Below are 17145 nucleotides of genomic sequence, written 5' to 3'. Positions count from 1 at the left end.
TCAGGACCCTCTTATCAATTACCCAGTTTTGTTTATTATAACATGCTTCTGTAGAATCCATTCATTAGTTTCCAGGGTTCTCTGCCTGGATTTCTACACTGCATCAGAAGATCAGTGGCCAAGGAGCATAAAAGATTACAAACATTCCGTTGTTCAGTTAATTTTTTCTTCACCGTCTAGGTCCAACTAAAGGACAAAGAACTTTTCCGTTTCAACAAATGTAGGATACTAGATACAAAAAAGAAAAAGATTGTCTGTTAACGTATAAGCAAATCATGAGAGTTTAAAATACAGAATTCTGAAAAGGTTAATATTTGCTAATTACAGAATTATAGAAATGGTGGCATCTAGGTCTTGAGGATTTATATCTTAATCACCTAAGAAAATTGGTAGTATGCTGTGTTATACCAAAGTATATATCACAACACCGTTGTTTCAATGGCTGAAAGTGGGGACTAAGAAAATTCTGATGTTTGATTGCCTTTACAGTAAACTTTCAAATCTGGCAGCCTTGGGACTGGGAGGTTGCCAGATAGTGAAACACTTTTGATTATAGAGAGGTGTACCTAACAATGTATAACACTAAAGAACAAGATTAGATATTAAGAAGCAAACAAAAAGGTATGCAGAGTGCTTTATTTACCAGCAACAGTGGTATTGTACACTGTAAATTTACACTGTGTTTGCTGTATTTATTTATATTTACATTCACTATTTTGTACTTATGGGAAAGAGTAACTACAATTTACTTATGGTTAAAATGCCAGTTATTTGAGAGTTCTGGATGATAGAATGATGGATATGAAAAAGTTTACTGTAGTGTTTCCAATGTCTGAAATTGGAATGACTGCAACAATATAAGAAAAGCAGATTGCCTTGTTTTCCATTTGTTGATTGAAGACAGAAGTAAATCCACTGGCTTCTGGGAAAATTATAAGAATGTGATGCCTGTATATGTGTAAACACCTTTCATCCCAAAGGATGTTACATCACAACTGATGGGTCATGTCCACGCTTACTGAGAGAGGTCAATATGCATGGCATTTCTCTGTATCAATCCAGGGTTCTGTGTACAGACAGATCAACCTATGGGTAGCCAGGCACTGTTTCCATTCCTTCCTCCACATGGCATTACTCCAGGGCAGGCAAGCATGATTTATGTTCAAGATTCCTACACTGTTTCCATAGGTAAAGCCTGCAGTAGAGGTGTGCTGCATCCTAGCCCAGTTAGTGCCACCCACATTGGGGGCTGGAATTGGATGCCAGGGGAACTACTGCAGAAGAGTGGAGACTGACCTGTGTCACCATATTGCATGAGACTAGACTCTCTGCTATTACAATCCTTCCAGTGACACTGTGTTAGCTTCTGTCAGTACAAACCTTCAAACAGAACAGACCGAAAAGGACATTTTCTTACAATACGTGATCTGTTCTGGATAAATAAAGTGAAATTATCGTTAACATCTCCTGTAAAATATATCCTAACCTGAAATGAAATATATTTAGAATTTTGAAATATATAATTTTCATACAACCATGCACGTCCTGGTTTCAAATGGTGTGGAATTAAAATCTCACCAGAAAGTTTGTCCTCGTATTTCTGTCTAGAAGTAGAAAGCACTAGAAATGCCAAAAGCAACTGGTCCTGCATAATTCCTAGCCAAATGTTGCAGATCAGAGAGCTTCAGGTAATGTTAAATTACATTCCCTCCTCTTCAGCCACATACAGCTACCTGGCATTGGCATTTACAATGCAAGTGCAGAGTTTTCAATCATTGCAAGTGCAAAGCAGTTCTGTGGCATTGCTCCCTGCACAGCAGCAAATGTGAGATTAGTGGTGGAGATAGCCAAGGACTCCAGTGTTTATTCTTTACAAGCCATTTCTACACATGCCAGAAATCCTCCTTCTGGAAGCCCCTTCTTCCTGAGAATCCCTGTGGCTGCGCTTCTACATGGCTATTTTGGTGTCCGGAAGAGCTTCTTCCAGACTCAGAATCACATGCCTATATACTAATGAGGCACCAGAAATTTACATCTGCACCTCATTAGCATCTTCCAGGCTGCTCCTTATCATGCTGCTTCCAGAAAAAGTGGCATGTATAGAAAGAGCCATAGTGACTTAGTGAGCTGTATATTCCACTCACATTGCTTCTTCAACGTCATTTCACTGAAGTAGCTTCCACAGAATCAGTCTCCATAGAGATGCTTGCATGCATTGAGGACTTTCCACCACTAACCTGCCCTCCTGCATCCAGCCCACTGCGATGAGAATTTGACTCATGAAGCTTAAATTTGTGGAGGCTTATCCAAAGTTAACCTCAAAACTATGTTAGCTTCATGAGTTGGGGCAGGATATTAAAGGTGGGAGAAGTACCCCAGTAGACATGGAGTGCAGACACAACACTGTACTTAGTTTGCAACAACATTTTATATTGTTTTATCTCACTCCTTTGTATATCTTATCATCCATAAAACAAAAAGCAAGCGAATCAATTGCTCTTCCTGTCAACGAATCTTTAGGAGGGCAACTCACTAGACTGCAGTTATTATTTGTTTATCTCAAAATCATTGTTTTTCAGCAGCTTAACATTCACTTGAAATAGTTCAGAATGGGGAGCAACTAAAAGAAATGCTATAACCATCTTTTATTTTAACTCTCACAAGCACAAAAGGCAAATACAGGTTCAATCTCTTACATTCAGTACTCTCTCATCCAGCAACATCCATTGTCTGAGTCTGGGGTCAGAACAGTGGTTGGCAGTTTGCCTTGAGCCAGTCCTACAGCCTCTTCATTCCCTGCTGCAATAGGGGAGAAGGAGGTCAGAGCCACTTGCTTGAGCACAGGACTGGGGCCAGAAACCCTGCTGGAGCCCCCACTGAGCCCCCACAGGAGGAGGAAGAGAAGCCAGTGGGTCCCTGAGGAATGGGGAGCTGGCCAGGGAGCAGTGGTACTTGGCAACCATGGGGCTGTGAAGTCAGCTGGGAAGCTGAATCAAGGTAACCATTGGTCTGAGAAGGTGTCCGGGAAGCCAAAAAGAGAACTGCAGGACCAGGAAGCTGGCCAGGGAGTAGCAAGACCATGAAACTGCATGGCCAGGGAGCCATGGGAGCTGAGTAGGAGGGAAGCCCCAAGGGCGTTGTCCTATCCTGGTCCAGCAAATCTCTTTTCTGCAACTGCTCAGGTTCCAAGCAAGTCAGACCAGGGAGTGCAACCTGTATAATTAAAACAATTGTTTAGATGTTTTAAGCTGAAATTAGTCCACTTGCCTTTGTCCCAAATAGTGGATCAGAGAATTACAGCAACTGGGATTCCAGCTGACCAAACCACACATATTCTGCCCAGGAATGAATTCTGTCATAGTGGTCTGTCTACGCTAGCAAATACATTCGAAATTGAGGTCGAAAGATGGCCTTCTTTCGAAATACCCCATGGAGCATATACACACACTCTGTGATCTTTCAAAATTAACTTCAAAAGAATTGGGCCATTCCATCCAAGTTGGTCCTCTGCCCCCACAGTGGGAAGAGCACCCCCTTCTGAAAGACTATTTCAAAAAAGAGCAAGTGTAGATGATCCATGGCTGGCTATGTAAAAAGAGAGAGGCCTCCATAGTAGAGATCAGTGGGTAAGCAGCTGCGCCGTTCACAGCACAAGCGGAGCTCTACGACTCTGGCATCTGGTGACATTTAAGGAAGAAGGCTCCCACAAACCCCCAGGCAGGAAGATGAGAGTGTGCAGGCAGCAGGCAGCCCACATTGCTCTCCAGCATGCTCCCAGCTGTGAGGTCCTAGCCAGGCCACCTTGATCCACAGCACCATGGGCAGCACCCCGGACCCCTGCCTATGCCAGCAGCCCCCCAAGGACACCAGGGAGTCCTCTCAGGAGGGGAGCCAGGCCCTGAAGTGCCAGGCCCCCTTGTGGATGGAGGCTTAGCTGTGGGATCTCCTCGCCGTCTGGGAAGATGAGGAGGTCCTGCACCAGACAGGGGTCCAGTGCCTCAATGCCACAGCGTTCAAGTGCCTCACTGGCTGGGGCCACCCCCACCTGCACCCCAGACCAGGTGAGGTGCAAGGTGAATGAGCTCTGGCAGGGCTATTGAAGGGCCCAAAACACAGCCAGGCAGTTGGGGGCCACACACACCAGCTTCCCCTACTTTAAAGAACTGGACTGCCTCCTTGGGCCTAAGGATGCAGGACCTCTGGTCGTGATCCTCAACACCACAGACCCTGACAAGGACCTGTAGCCCGAGACATGAATGGATGGAGAGGACCGCCCAGGACTGGCGGCCAGCACCTGGCCCGCACAGTCAGGCCACTCCAGACCATCAGTGATGATGAGGGCTCAAGCTATGGGGCCGTCATCATGGACGTCCCATCCGGTCCATCCAGCCGGGCCCCCTCCAGCCAGGCCTTGCCCAAGTTCTTGGAGGGACCCAGAGGTATATGCCATGTATACAGGTTGATACAGGGCTCATGGAGGGGGTACTCAGTCCTGCCTGGGGATGCCGTAGCCCATGCACACAGCCGTCAGCCCCAGGGCACATGCAGGCTGGATGGCTCTCCTCCCCTGGCCTCAGAGGGCCAATGTGCATCACTCAGCACCACACAGCTAGAAGAGCACCAGGGGCCTCCCGGCCATGGAGGGACCGGGGGATGTAGGGGAATGCATGCTCATGGCACCCATATGGAAAACCCTGGGAAGCAGTCCCCACAGGGCCCTCAGGATGGGGGGGAAGGGGTTCGCAGGGGCCATTGCTCAGGACAAAGAGCCCATTCCTCTCTCCTCCTCTGTCTCCACAGCTCCAGAAACTGGCAACTGGACAAGCTCTGTCATGTGCCCTGGGAACCCAACCACTGAGAGAGGGGGAGCAGCCCGGACCCAACTGGGTACAGCATGGGGCCACCACTGGGCCATCTACCCTCACCACCAAGTCAGGTAGGGGACATAGAGTGGCAGGCCTGGGACCAGGTAGTGGCTAACCTGCATGCCCTGACCCAGGCTGTGGTTGGCCACCTGGCCCAGGCAGCCACCCCATTGCATGCCACGCCTGCACCCGCCCCTCCCACCCCCTACCCCACTGTCCCCCACTTCCCTGACCTCTCCCCCATCCTGATCCCCCCACCTCCTCTGCAGTGCCCCCCCAAGACTGCCCTCTCTTCCCAGGTCCCAACCCACAACCCACTGGTCAGCCTCGTGTACCTGGCCCATGTGTTGCTGGCCAGGGTTGACCAGGAGGAGGCTGCACCCCTGCTCCCTCCATGCCAACCCTGGTGAGGCCACAGGGGCCTTGGCCCAGCCATGCCCCTACCTCCCTGTCTCACCAGCCCCAGCCCAGCCCCACCTCAATGGGACCCCTGAACATGGGGGAGGGAAGGGGCGGACATGGGTGATGGGGATCCACACCATCGAACCTAGTTGAGGGATAAAGCTCCCAACCTGGCCTCCAGCCCCCTGGGACTCACAGGATGCCTGCCAAGGGCCACTATGGCCCTGTACATAGTTCCCCCCAGCCCCTCCAATAGTTGTTTCACCTCCTGCCTGTACACAGTTCCCCCCAGACCCCAGTTAGCTGTTCTCCCTCCCACCTGTACATAGTTCCCTTAATCATGCAGAGGCAGATAGTTACAATGCTTCAGTAAACTGTTTATTGTTTGTTTAACCCTATGTCCCCTGTGCATGTGTGTGTGTATATGTGTGTGTGTGTGTGTATGTGTGTTTGCAGGGTGGGGGAGTCACCATGTCCCCTGCTCCAAGGCCTGTTGCAGGGCCTCCCATATCTGCACCCCATCCTGCTGGGCGTGGCTGCACAGGGGCCCCACATTGGCAGCCTAACCCTACGCGAACTCTTGGCATTTTGCCTCCACAAGGTTTTGCAGGGTACAGCAGTCCCTGAGCACTGCCAGTACACTGTGGAGGTCCACCTCCAGCCTTGTGAGCAAGCATCTAAAGCGCCCCTTCAAGTGGATGAATGCCTGCTCAACCATATTGTGGGCACAATTGAGCTGCTCATTAAAAATGTCCAGGCTAGGCTGTGCATGCCCTGATTATGGCCTCCGCAGCTAGGCCTGCGGGGGGGTAGGTCACATCTGCCATGATGCAGGGTGGCATCGTTGTGTCCCCAATGGGGAGCTCCCACCATGGGATGAAGGTCTCCTTGGCCATGCAACGGCCCACACCTGAGTTCCAGAACACCTTGGCATCATGGGCACAGCTGGACCAGCCCATGCAGATGTCCTGGAGGTGACCATTGGCATCAACGAGCACCTGCAGTACCATGGAGTAGTAGCCCTTTCGATTCATGTAGGCCCCACCGCTGTGCTCTGGGGTCCAGATGTTGATGTGTTTGCCATCCAGTGCCCCAAAGCAGCCCAGGAAGCCCAAGTCCTCAGAGCATCATCCAGGTCCCCAACACAGACCAGCTGTTGCAGGAGTATCCTATTGATGGCCTGGATGACCTTCAAGGTGTGTGTGTGGGGCGGGGGATGAATTCATGAAGTGTGGGTGGAGTTCAGGATGCCCACCCATTCCCATCCCCACTTGCCCTCTGGCCCCTGCATGCCTATCCATCCCCTTTCTGCCCTTGACCCCCCCATCCCCAGTTCCCAATGGTGCCCCTTGCTGGAGTGCCCCATTTCACCTGCCCTCTGCATGTAGTCTAGGTGTGACCCATGCATGGCTTACCTCATTGAGGACGGCCCCTACAGTGGCCCTACCCACCCCAAACTGGTGGCCAACAGATTGTTGACTGTCCAGGGTGGCCAGTTTCCAGAAGGCAATGGCCACACTTTTCTGGAGAGGGAGTGCTGGCCTCATATAATGGTGCTGGAGGGCTGGGGAGAGCCAGTGGCAGAGCTCCAGGAATATTCCCTTGGTCATCCAGAAGTTCTGTAGCCACCAGTAGTCTCCCCAGTCCTCCAGCACCAGCCAGTCCCACCAGTTGCTGCTTGTGGGGAAGCCCCACAGGTGGCAGGTGACCCAGGGGGCTAGGTTGAGAGTGTCATGCCCTGAGGACAGCCTCCAGGAGGGTGGCTAGTATGGTGGCTGCCCAGACTAGGTGGTGCACAGTGACCAGGACTGCAGCCAGTGTGCCAGCCGCAGCCTTGATGGAGTAGAGGGAGCTGCTCAGAGTCCATGGGGGCCTGGGGTGCCTCCTGCTCACTCCCTTCCTGCTTGCTTAGGGACAGGTGGCTGACCTTCAGTGTGTGCAGACCAAAACTTGGAATGGGGTGCCCTTTAAAGGGATGGCAGGTGGCACCCCTGGAAGGGCTTGTCCACCACGCAACCCTGCCCACAGCACTTTCTGCCCTTTTACTTTTGAAAGAACACCCTGGGCCATGTGGACACTCTCAAAAGTGCAGTGAGGACCATTTAAAAGGGAGTGTCAGACCTGTGCTCCCCATTTGCCTGTGTGGATGCTCCCTTTCAGAAGGCTGTCTTTCAATATATAGTTTCAAAAGCTGTCTTTTTGAAAGGGAGCTGTAGTGTAATCACAGCCAGAAAGTTTTGAGGTGAGAGAAAGTTTATTGAACTACATTTCCTCTCGTCATTCCTTTTTTCCGATTTTCATGTCCTTGGTTCCAGAAAGGGACTTATAAAGTGTGCCTACACGAGCACGCTACTTTGAAGTAGAGGCACCAACTTCGAAATAGCGCCCGTCGTGGCTACACGTGTCGGGCGCTATTTCGAAGTTAACTTCGAATTTAGGCGGCGAGACGTCGAAGTCGCTAACCTCATGAGGGTATCGGAATAGCGCCCTACTTCGACGTTCGTAGGGACCGTGTAGACGATCCGCGTCCCGCAACGTCGAAATTGCCGGGTCCTCTGTGGCGGCCATCAGCTGGGGGGTTGAGAGATGCTCTCTCTCCAGCCCCTGCGGGGCTCTATGGTCACCGTGGGCAGCAGCCCTTAGCCCAGGGCTTCTGGCTGCTGCTGCGGCAGCTGGGGATCCATGCTGCAGGCACAGGGTCTGCAACCAGTTATAGGCTCTGTGTATCTTGTGTTGTTTAGTGCAACTGTGTCTGGGAGGGGCCCTTTAAGGGAGCGGCTGGCTGTTGAGTCCGCCCTCTGACCCTGTCTGCAGCTGTGCCTGGCACCCTTATTTCGATGTGTGCTACTTTGGCGTGTAGACGTACCCTCGCAGCGCCTATTTCGATGTGGTGCCGCGCAATGTCGAAGTTGAACATCGACGTTGCCAGCCCTGGAGGACGTGTAGACATTATTCATCGAAATAGCCTATTTCGATGTTGGCTTCACGTGTAGACGTACTGAGGGGATCGGAATAGCGCCTTACTTCGACGTTCAACGTCGAAGTAGGGACTGTGTAGACGATCCGCGTCCCGCAATGTCGAAAGTGCTGGGTCCTCCATGGCGGCCATCAGCTGGGGGGTTGAGAGATGCTCTCTCTCCAGCCCCTGCGGGGCTCTATGGTCACCGTGGGCAGCAGCCCTTAGCCCAGGGCTTCTGGCTGCTTCTGCGGCAGCTGGGGATCTATGCTGCAGGCACAGGGTCTGCAACCAGTTGTCAGCTCTGTGTATCTTGTGTTGTTTAGTGCAACTGTGTCTGGGAGGGGCCCTTTAAGGGAGCGGCTGGCTGTTGAGTCTGCCCTGTGACCCTGTCTGCAGCTGTGCCTGGCATCCCTATTTCGATGTGTGCTACTTTGACGTGTAGACGTTCCCTCGCTGCGCCTATTTCGATGTTGGGCTGAGCAACGTCGAAGTTGAACATCGACGTTGCCGGCCCCGGAGGACGTGTAGACGTTATTCATCGAAATAGATTATTTCGATGTTGGCTTCACGTGTAGACGTAGCCATATTCAGCAGTGACAGCAATAACACAAGAATCATAATGGAATAGAGTAGGATAAAATAGAATTCAAATGGACTGGAAGCAGTTGCAAAGCACTGTAAAGGAGGGTAAGCTAGATTTCCAGTTTAAATTCATCATGTCGAGATTTCTATTTTTTTATTTTCTGCTGTCTTTGCTCATGCAAGAGTAATGGTAGACACATTTATCTGCATAACATCTTAATGAGCTTATCAGGAGATCATCTAAATTATTTTCTTGTCCCCATACACATCGTACTCAAAGGTGGGATTGAAAAGAAAAGTATTTGCTTTGTAGATTTAATATTTAATGTTTCAGTTATTTAAAACAAGCAATATAAATAGACAAAATAAATAATTTAATATGTAATATTTAATTAACATTTACTTTAATATTTGTTTTGCACACTTTTATTTGTAAATGTTAGTAAATGTCAACTTCACTGTGCATACAAACTGCAATAAAAATATCCATCAGTAATAACTGAAATTCACAAATGAAAAAAGAACAATGGTGCTTGAGTACTTAAAATTTCATTTAAGGATATTTACTGCCTATATTTTGACATATGATGTTGACAATTTGTGTTTGAACAGTTTTAAAGGTTTAAAGGTTTTAATTTCTGCATTTCTATATCTACTTACATTAAATCATTTATGTGACCAGAACACCCCACTGTGTGACCCTTTGCATAATTTCCCACAACTCTGAAAATTTAAAACAATAACTGAGAGAAAATGTTTATAAATATTGCTATTATCAAAATTTTCCAAGCCTAATTTTATGACAATGATGACATTTTCTTATTGCAATAATCAGTCAGTGTCAGTGATGTCACATGGTAGGGTATGTCTACTCAGCAGCCTTATTTCAAAATAAGGTATTCCAGAAGAGCAATTTCAGCCAATTGACATTAGGATTTTATTAGACTGTTGTAAATCAAACCAGAGCCCACTTTACTCATACAAAACAATAGCAATCCCATATCTACTTTTCATCTTGTCTACATGAGTATCCCTCACTATTATACAGTACTATATAAACTTTTGGAAAATAATTGAATTCTGAAAGGTACGTTCAAACCAGGATCCTTGACCAATGTGAAGCAAGTTTTTCCAGGTTACTTTCCTGCCTAAGCCAGTAGGATCTGCCCTAAGTTACCTACTCTAGAAGTTGCTCTGTTTACAACTTGTGCATACACAGATATGGATCGTAGACATGTAAAATTCTTCTTCCTCTTCTCCCCTTTTACTTTGCTTCTTAGCTGCTACAACACAATTGTACCTATTTAATGTGTTATTGGGATGGTGCAAGTCTGACATATCTGGTCTAGTCCAGTTATAACTGTCACTGGCCGTGTCCACACTAGCCCCAAACTTTGAAATGGCCACACAAATGGCCATTTTGAAGTTTACTAATGAAGCGCTGAAATGCATATGCAGCACTTCATTAGCATGCGGGCGGCCGCGGCACTTCGAAATTGACGCGCCTCGCCGCTGCGCGGCTCGTCCCAACGGGGCTCCTTTTTGAAAGGACCCCACCTACTTTGAAGTCCCCTTATTCCCATAATCTGATGGGAATTACGCATTCCGAAAATGTAACATATGGCAGTAGTGTATATATCCTGCACAAACCTTATTGAACAGAGATAAATATAATTAAATTAATTTCAGTACCTTTGGGATCCATTGTTATTAAAACCATGACTGTGTAAGTGTTCCTGTGAGAATGTGTGTATCTTCCCTGGGATAGGGGTGCAAATATTTCCCTGGTTATCAGCCCTTTGAAGCCTCCCCTGGAGTCATTAATGTATATTAGTTCAAATTGGATTTTCTAGAGAACAAGAGACAAAGAAAATATTTTTGGCTGAATAGCCTAGTATTACACAGGTTTGGGTCCTTTTCCACAGTGCAACAAATGTACAGTATATCCGAGGCCCAATTCTTAGAGAAGGATCAGAAAGAAGTGGCTTACAGAGACTCCACATGATTCTTAGATGAAAAAATTAATAAAGATCAGATTTATATTTGTCATTAATGTTCTTTACTTACTTACTTTGAAATTTATTCAGCTTGGAAATTAAATAACACCAATCAGATTCACTTCCTGGTTTGAATGTACTAATACAACACTGTTGGATATGGTTTATTGAAATCTACCTGTGCATGTGTAGTCAGACACAGTCTCCCCCTTACAAGCCAGCTTGCTTGCTGCCCCCCCCCCACTGAGAAGCACACAGGGCATGGAAACGGCTGCTGACAGCACAATCTTTGACGCCCTCATTGAGGCCCAGATGTGCTAGCTTATCGTGACCCTGAGAAGCAGAAAGTACAGATAGAAGGCTAACAGGCCAAACTGTCAACAAGGGGGGGGGGGACCCTCAAGAAATCACCCCAGCTGGCATTGATGAATTTGATGACCACACAACCATCCCAGAAGGAGAAATCCCCGCCCACACAAGAAGAATGTCCTGTACTCCTAAATTGCTTATCTCCTGTCTTACAAGTGCAAATTAAGTAAGAATTGCCCTTGTAACGAACTGGCGTCACAAAAGACAGACCAGTACAATCTGGCACCATAGATAAGAAAGAGAATATGTAACCCAAAAAGGGGTATAAAAGGTGGGCCCAGCAGAACTTTAACTCTGAGTGCATTCCACCAACTACCTGCTGGTCGGGTCAGGTGATTGCCTCCCGAGGTCCACTACTGGGGACGCCCAACCTCGTATTCGTCTTTCCGCGGAATTGAGTGACCGATCCGGCTTGGCTACGCTGGTATCGAGAGACGCAGAGAGGGTAAGATATACCCATGCTAGGTTTCCATTTTTTTTGTGCACAGCTAAAGAATTAGAGCTCTGTAACTAGACGTCGTTGTATCAAGATATCATTGTGTTAGATGGTAACAGATATCTTTGTATTGGATTGTAACGTAACTTGTTAACACCTGTACTTTGCTAGCATATAAGAAGTAGACAATAGCCTTTTGTAACCGCATGCTTATAACTGTAGCTTAATAAACTTGTAACCAGTTAAGATCTAAGCCTGACTGCTGTCAACCCTTTTGCCACTGAAACACAGCCGGCACAACAAAAAGAACTTTAACCGTTTGGTTACCACAGCCTGACCGTAGGTGAGAGTGCTAGGAGCTCCCTGCTCCAACAGTGAAAAAACCTGGGTTATTTAGGACCCAGGGGAGTACCTCACTGCACATTACCCGGGCACCGGCTAACAGCATGTCAGGTCTTATTGCATGAATTGTCATGTGTAAGGCTTTGTACAACCTGCAGCAATCAGCACACACTTAAATAGAGTCAACCAGGACTTCACCAGTGTAGCTGAAATCAGAATTTGATCCAAATTAATTCATATAGCCTTTTTCATTTTTCGTTTTCCATAGGAGATCTGGGGGTTATAGTGGACCATAAGTTAAATATGAGTTGGCAGTGTGATACTGTTGCAAAAAAAAAACAAACCCAAACATGATTCTGGGATGTATTAACAGGTGTGTTGTGAGCAAGACACGAGAGCTTGTTCTTCTGCTCTGATCTGTGCTGGTTGGGCCTTGGTTGGGGTGTTGTGTCTTGTTCTACGAGTTGCATTTTGGGAAGGGTGTGGAGAAATTGGAAAGTGTCCAGAAAAGAGCAACAAGAATAATCAAAGGTCTAGAGAATGCGACCTATGAAAAAAGGCTGAAAGAACTGGGCTTGTTTGGTTTGGAAAAAAGAAGATTGAGGAGGGACATGATAGTGGTTTTCAGGTATCTAAAAGGGTGTCATAAGGGGGAGGGAGAAAACTTGTTCTTCTTGGCCTCTGAGTACAGAACAAGAAGCAATAGGCTTAAACTGCAGCAAGGGAGGTTTAGGTTGAACATTAGGAAAAAGTTCCTAACTGTCAGGGTGGTCAAACAGTGGAATAAATTGCCAAGGGAGGTTGTGGAATCCCCATCTCTGGAGATATTTAACAACAGCTTAGATTAATGTCTATCAGGTCTAGACAGAACTTGGTCCTACCATGAGGGCTGAGTGCTGGACTCGATAACCTTTCAAAGCCCCTTCCAGTCCAAGCATTCTATGATTCTATGATCACTATTTGAACTACATTTTGAGTCTCAGCTGCTGTGACTCTGTCTCTTGCAAAAGGTATTAAATTTCAATGTTTCCCTTTACCTTGAACACAAACAGATCTAAAGTAAAACTTTTACTCTTCTCCCTGGTGTATCACAATATGCCTCAGGTGACATGTGACCAGGATTTATCAGCAAATTTGGTTTACTGGTTGGATTGCTAGCTCTCCTTCCTTGAGCCAGGTATTTATGAGATTTATGATGTAGACATTGAGCCAAGACACTCAAATATTTATTTATGTACTCAGTGTTATTCTTCCATCTGATGGACTTATCCAAATTTAATTACACCTGTGTAGATTTATCTTAACTTAAAGTTCATTTAATTTAATTAAAATGAGGAAGGAAAAATGCTCCCTTTGTTTTACAAGCGTGATCGAGTTTACATGTTGCATGTGAACATGAATACTATGTCTTTGTCAGCATTTCTTCTTCTGAAAAAATAATATTAATAAAATACTAAAATAAATTTAAATCCCCTCACTCTTATTCCAACCATAAGGGTTGAATTAATGACTTACACATATCCTTCTTACTCCCATTGGTGCCATTGGCAGAAGATCACATTTCTCTATTGGTAAAAAGCCATAAGTAACCTTGGCAATTTATACATTCACACAAATCTAATAGGCCCTTTGAGACACAACCAAAATCATTTGTGATGGATTATACTTCAAATAGCTCATCTTGTCTATCCCCCCTTTTATTACAACAGGAAAGATTTTGTTCTGTCATAATAATTACCCATCATATTATAAATGGGCATAAAGTCTCCAACTTACCAAAGATTCTGAGTCTTCTTTAGCATCTAGTTCTGCTATTGAACCATCTTATCATGATAACCCAATTTATAAACCTCCTCATTGTCTCATGTTTAGACTGTTACAGTTCCTCATTACCATTTTCTCAGAGGTTTTATTTTCCAAAGCATTACCTCTTTTTTGTCATTCTTCTCTGACCTTTTTCCATTTTTTTTTTGGTATCCTAAACTGATTGCAGTGCTCTAAATGAGGTCTAGTTAATGTAATTACCAGGTTTAATTTATGAGGAATCTCCTGTTAACACATTCCATTATGGTATTGCCTTGTTTTTCTGCAATCACATATTAGACTTGTGATATTTATCATCTGCTATGATTTCCTTTTCAGTCTCTGTGGTATTTCTCCTAGAGTGGGTCCAAAATATATTATCCATTCCTCATTCCATCTTATGCGAATCCTTTTTGGTTAGAATTCGAATGAAGAAATGCATTCAGATCCATGCTTTAAAGCAAGAATTTGGGATCAGAATCCAAGGATGAGTCAGGGATGAGGCTCAGATTTTGTTTAGGATAAAATGACACCAATATCTGGTGGGTTGTTTTTGTGAGAGCTCTTGCATTTTGCTCCCCTCTGTTACGATTTTGTCTCTATCCAAATTTAAACACTGACTTCTCTTTTTGAGGCTGGCCTAGAACTCAGTCCACATGAATTTAAGAATCCAGGGACCTATCAATCAGTGATATTGAAGTGATTCAGATCTGAGGTTTCATTTTTTCTCATTAAATCTGTTCTGTATTTTATGTAAAAGAAAATGATTTCTTTGTAATCAAGAAACCTGGAAAGAGAAAGAGAGAGAGACTCTGTGTGTGCGTGTGCGTGTGCATGTGCATGTGTGTGTGTGTAGAGAAGGGTTATCAAGCCAATCTTAGAATTTCGAAATGCAACATGTTCCAAAATTGTCCACTTTGTGTGAGCAGATCCTTTTTGCACATATATTCTATTATTTGGGAAGTTGCAGAACTGCACAGATCAATTTGGGAACTAATTTGTAGCCCATTAGACAATTTGGATTGATTGCTTTGATAACTTATTAGACATACTTGAAAACTCATTCTAGTATTGTCTTTACTTGTAGGTATGAGAATTGTAGTTTTGAATCCCATTCACATTAACAAAAATTGCATGGATAAGTCTCACCCTGGAAGATAATACACCTCGCTGTCTATCTCCTACAGCTAGAGTTTAAAGCAACCAAGAGGTCGCCATGTTAGTCTGTATCTTAGAAAAACAAAAAAGCAGTCATGTAGTGCTTTAATGACTAAGATCTAAGAAATTATTTTGTTAGTATTTAAAGTGCTACATGATTGCTTTTTTGTTTAGTGTGAAGCACCTATTGATGGAATTGGACAAAAACTCATGATACGAAATTCCCCATAGTTTGAGGTGATTAAATTCAGATCTGTGCCTGGCTTGGATTTTCAACGGATTAAATGTGGGTGACCAGTTCCTAAACAACTGGAGTCAGTTTCCCAATCTTTGTAGGCTTCTTTGAAAATCCCAATTCTTATGACTTCTGTCTATCTCTAAAAAGAAGGTCTTTGAGGGGGATAAAGTTTATCATGACTATATAAACTACATTTAAGTTACAATTGGGATGAAGAAATATTTGGTCTTGTATGTTTAAATTGGACTTTGCCTTGCAGCATATATTGCTAATGAATATATTGCCCTTAAAATAATACTTTTAAAGTATATTGATGAATCCATAAGTTATATCCTAAGGGTATTGGTGTGCCAGCATATCATGTCAAACTCAAACAGTCAATGACCAAGCTAAATTACAAGCTTCTCTTAAGACATAGTGGCTGCGTCTACACGTGCACGCTACTTCGAAGTAGCAGCAGTAACTTCGAAATAGCGCCCGTCACGCCTACACGTGTTGGGCTCTATTTCGAAGTTGAAATCGACGTTAGGCGGCGAGACGTCGAAGTCGCTAACCCCATGAGCGGATGGGAATAGCGCCCTACTTCGACGTTCAACATCGAAGTAGGGACGTGTAGACGATCCGCGTCCCGCAACATCGAAATAGCGGGGTCCTCCATGGCGGCCATCAGCTGGGGGGTTGAGAGATACTCTCTCTCCAGCCCTTGCGGGGCTCTGTGGTCACCGTGGGCAGCAGCCCTTAGCCCAGGGCTTCTGGCTGCTGCTGCTGCAGCTGGGGGTCCGTGCTGCATATACAGGGTCTGCAACTAGTTGTTGGCTCTGTGTATCTTGCACTGTTTAATGAAAGTGTGTCTGGGAGGGGCCCTTTAAGGGAGCGACTTGCTGTTGAGTCCGCCCCGTGACCCTGTCTGCAGCTGTGCCTGGCTCCCTTATTTCGATGTGTGCTACTTTGGCGTGTAGACGTTCCCTCGCTGTGCCTATTTCGATGTTGGGCTGAGCAACGTCGAAGTTGAACATCGACGTTGCCAGCCCTGGAGGACGTGTAGACGTTATTCATCGAAATAGCCTATTTCGATATCGCAACATCGAAATAAACTATTTCGAAGTTGGGTGCACGTGTAGACGTAGCCAGTATGTGCTTTTTGTAGTGTCAATACAATATATTTTGCTTTTTTGATTTGTTCTCCAGAATTGCTGAAAACATGAGAGGGGTTTAAACACATGTCCGTTATTTCTGCCTGAATTGCACACCTAATGCAACATTTTTTTTTCCGGAGTAAATTTAAAATCATGGTTGTCTTGTTGATACTGAAATAGTATTATTTCCTTACTGTGGCAACTGCAATAAGTTGTGCTGTGATCTCATCAGTTTTCATAAGAAAAATAAATTCAAGTCTGGTAGATATTTTTAACCTCAAAAAAAAAATCTGTGCTTCAGGAAGATGGGATGAAACTATAATGTATATAGGAATGTCATCTCTACTTTGCAAAAAAAAAAAAAAAAACCCTCTGGCATCTGTACAGCTTGTTTTGCTTCTAATTGTTAGATGGAGATTGAGGCAATGCCTTCACTGTAAAATAATTCGAATTTAAGGCAGTTAGCTTGCTATTACCATGTGACTGTCTTCACTCTAAAGACCGTTAGCTCGATTTCAGGAGATATAATATCGTCAGTACCTCCTGGCATAGTGTCAAGTTTGAATTTAAAAGTTCAAATAAAGGCCAGTGTGGAAGCGCCATGTCTTAAAATCAAATTTATTGACCCCCCCAGAGGCATCCCGTATGTAACCCCACAATGCCCCTTAGTGTTCTAGTCTGGCCGCTGCTCTCCAGGTCTGCAGGAATTAGGTAACAGGAAAACCATGAGTTTCAATTTGAGATGAGGAAGCCTGTGGATGTGGGATCATGTTTGCATGAGGGGCTGAGAAACTTCTTTCTTTCTCTGATATCATGCTGTAAGCACATCTACCCATTACAAATAGCCCCAGCTCAGAG

General features: G+C 45.4%; 1 protein-coding gene across 1 annotated transcript in view; it reads left to right on the top strand.

Moving 5' to 3' along the window:
- Window positions 1-1664: 1664 nt before the first annotated feature.
- The window catches only part of LOC142015117 (uncharacterized), a 70383-nt gene continuing 54902 nt past the window's right edge, over window positions 1665-17145 (top strand). Inside the window, exons 1-2 of the mRNA XM_074998535.1 lie at window positions 1665-1688; window positions 4801-4936. Coding sequence (XP_074854636.1) covers window positions 1665-1688; window positions 4801-4936 — 160 coding nt within the window. The remainder of the gene's footprint in view (window positions 1689-4800; window positions 4937-17145) is intronic.

Source organism: Carettochelys insculpta, chromosome 6, assembly GCF_033958435.1.
Source record: "Carettochelys insculpta isolate YL-2023 chromosome 6, ASM3395843v1, whole genome shotgun sequence".
Lineage (NCBI taxonomy): Eukaryota > Metazoa > Chordata > Testudines > Carettochelyidae > Carettochelys > Carettochelys insculpta.
This window is presented reverse-complemented; position numbering and strand designations above follow the sequence as displayed.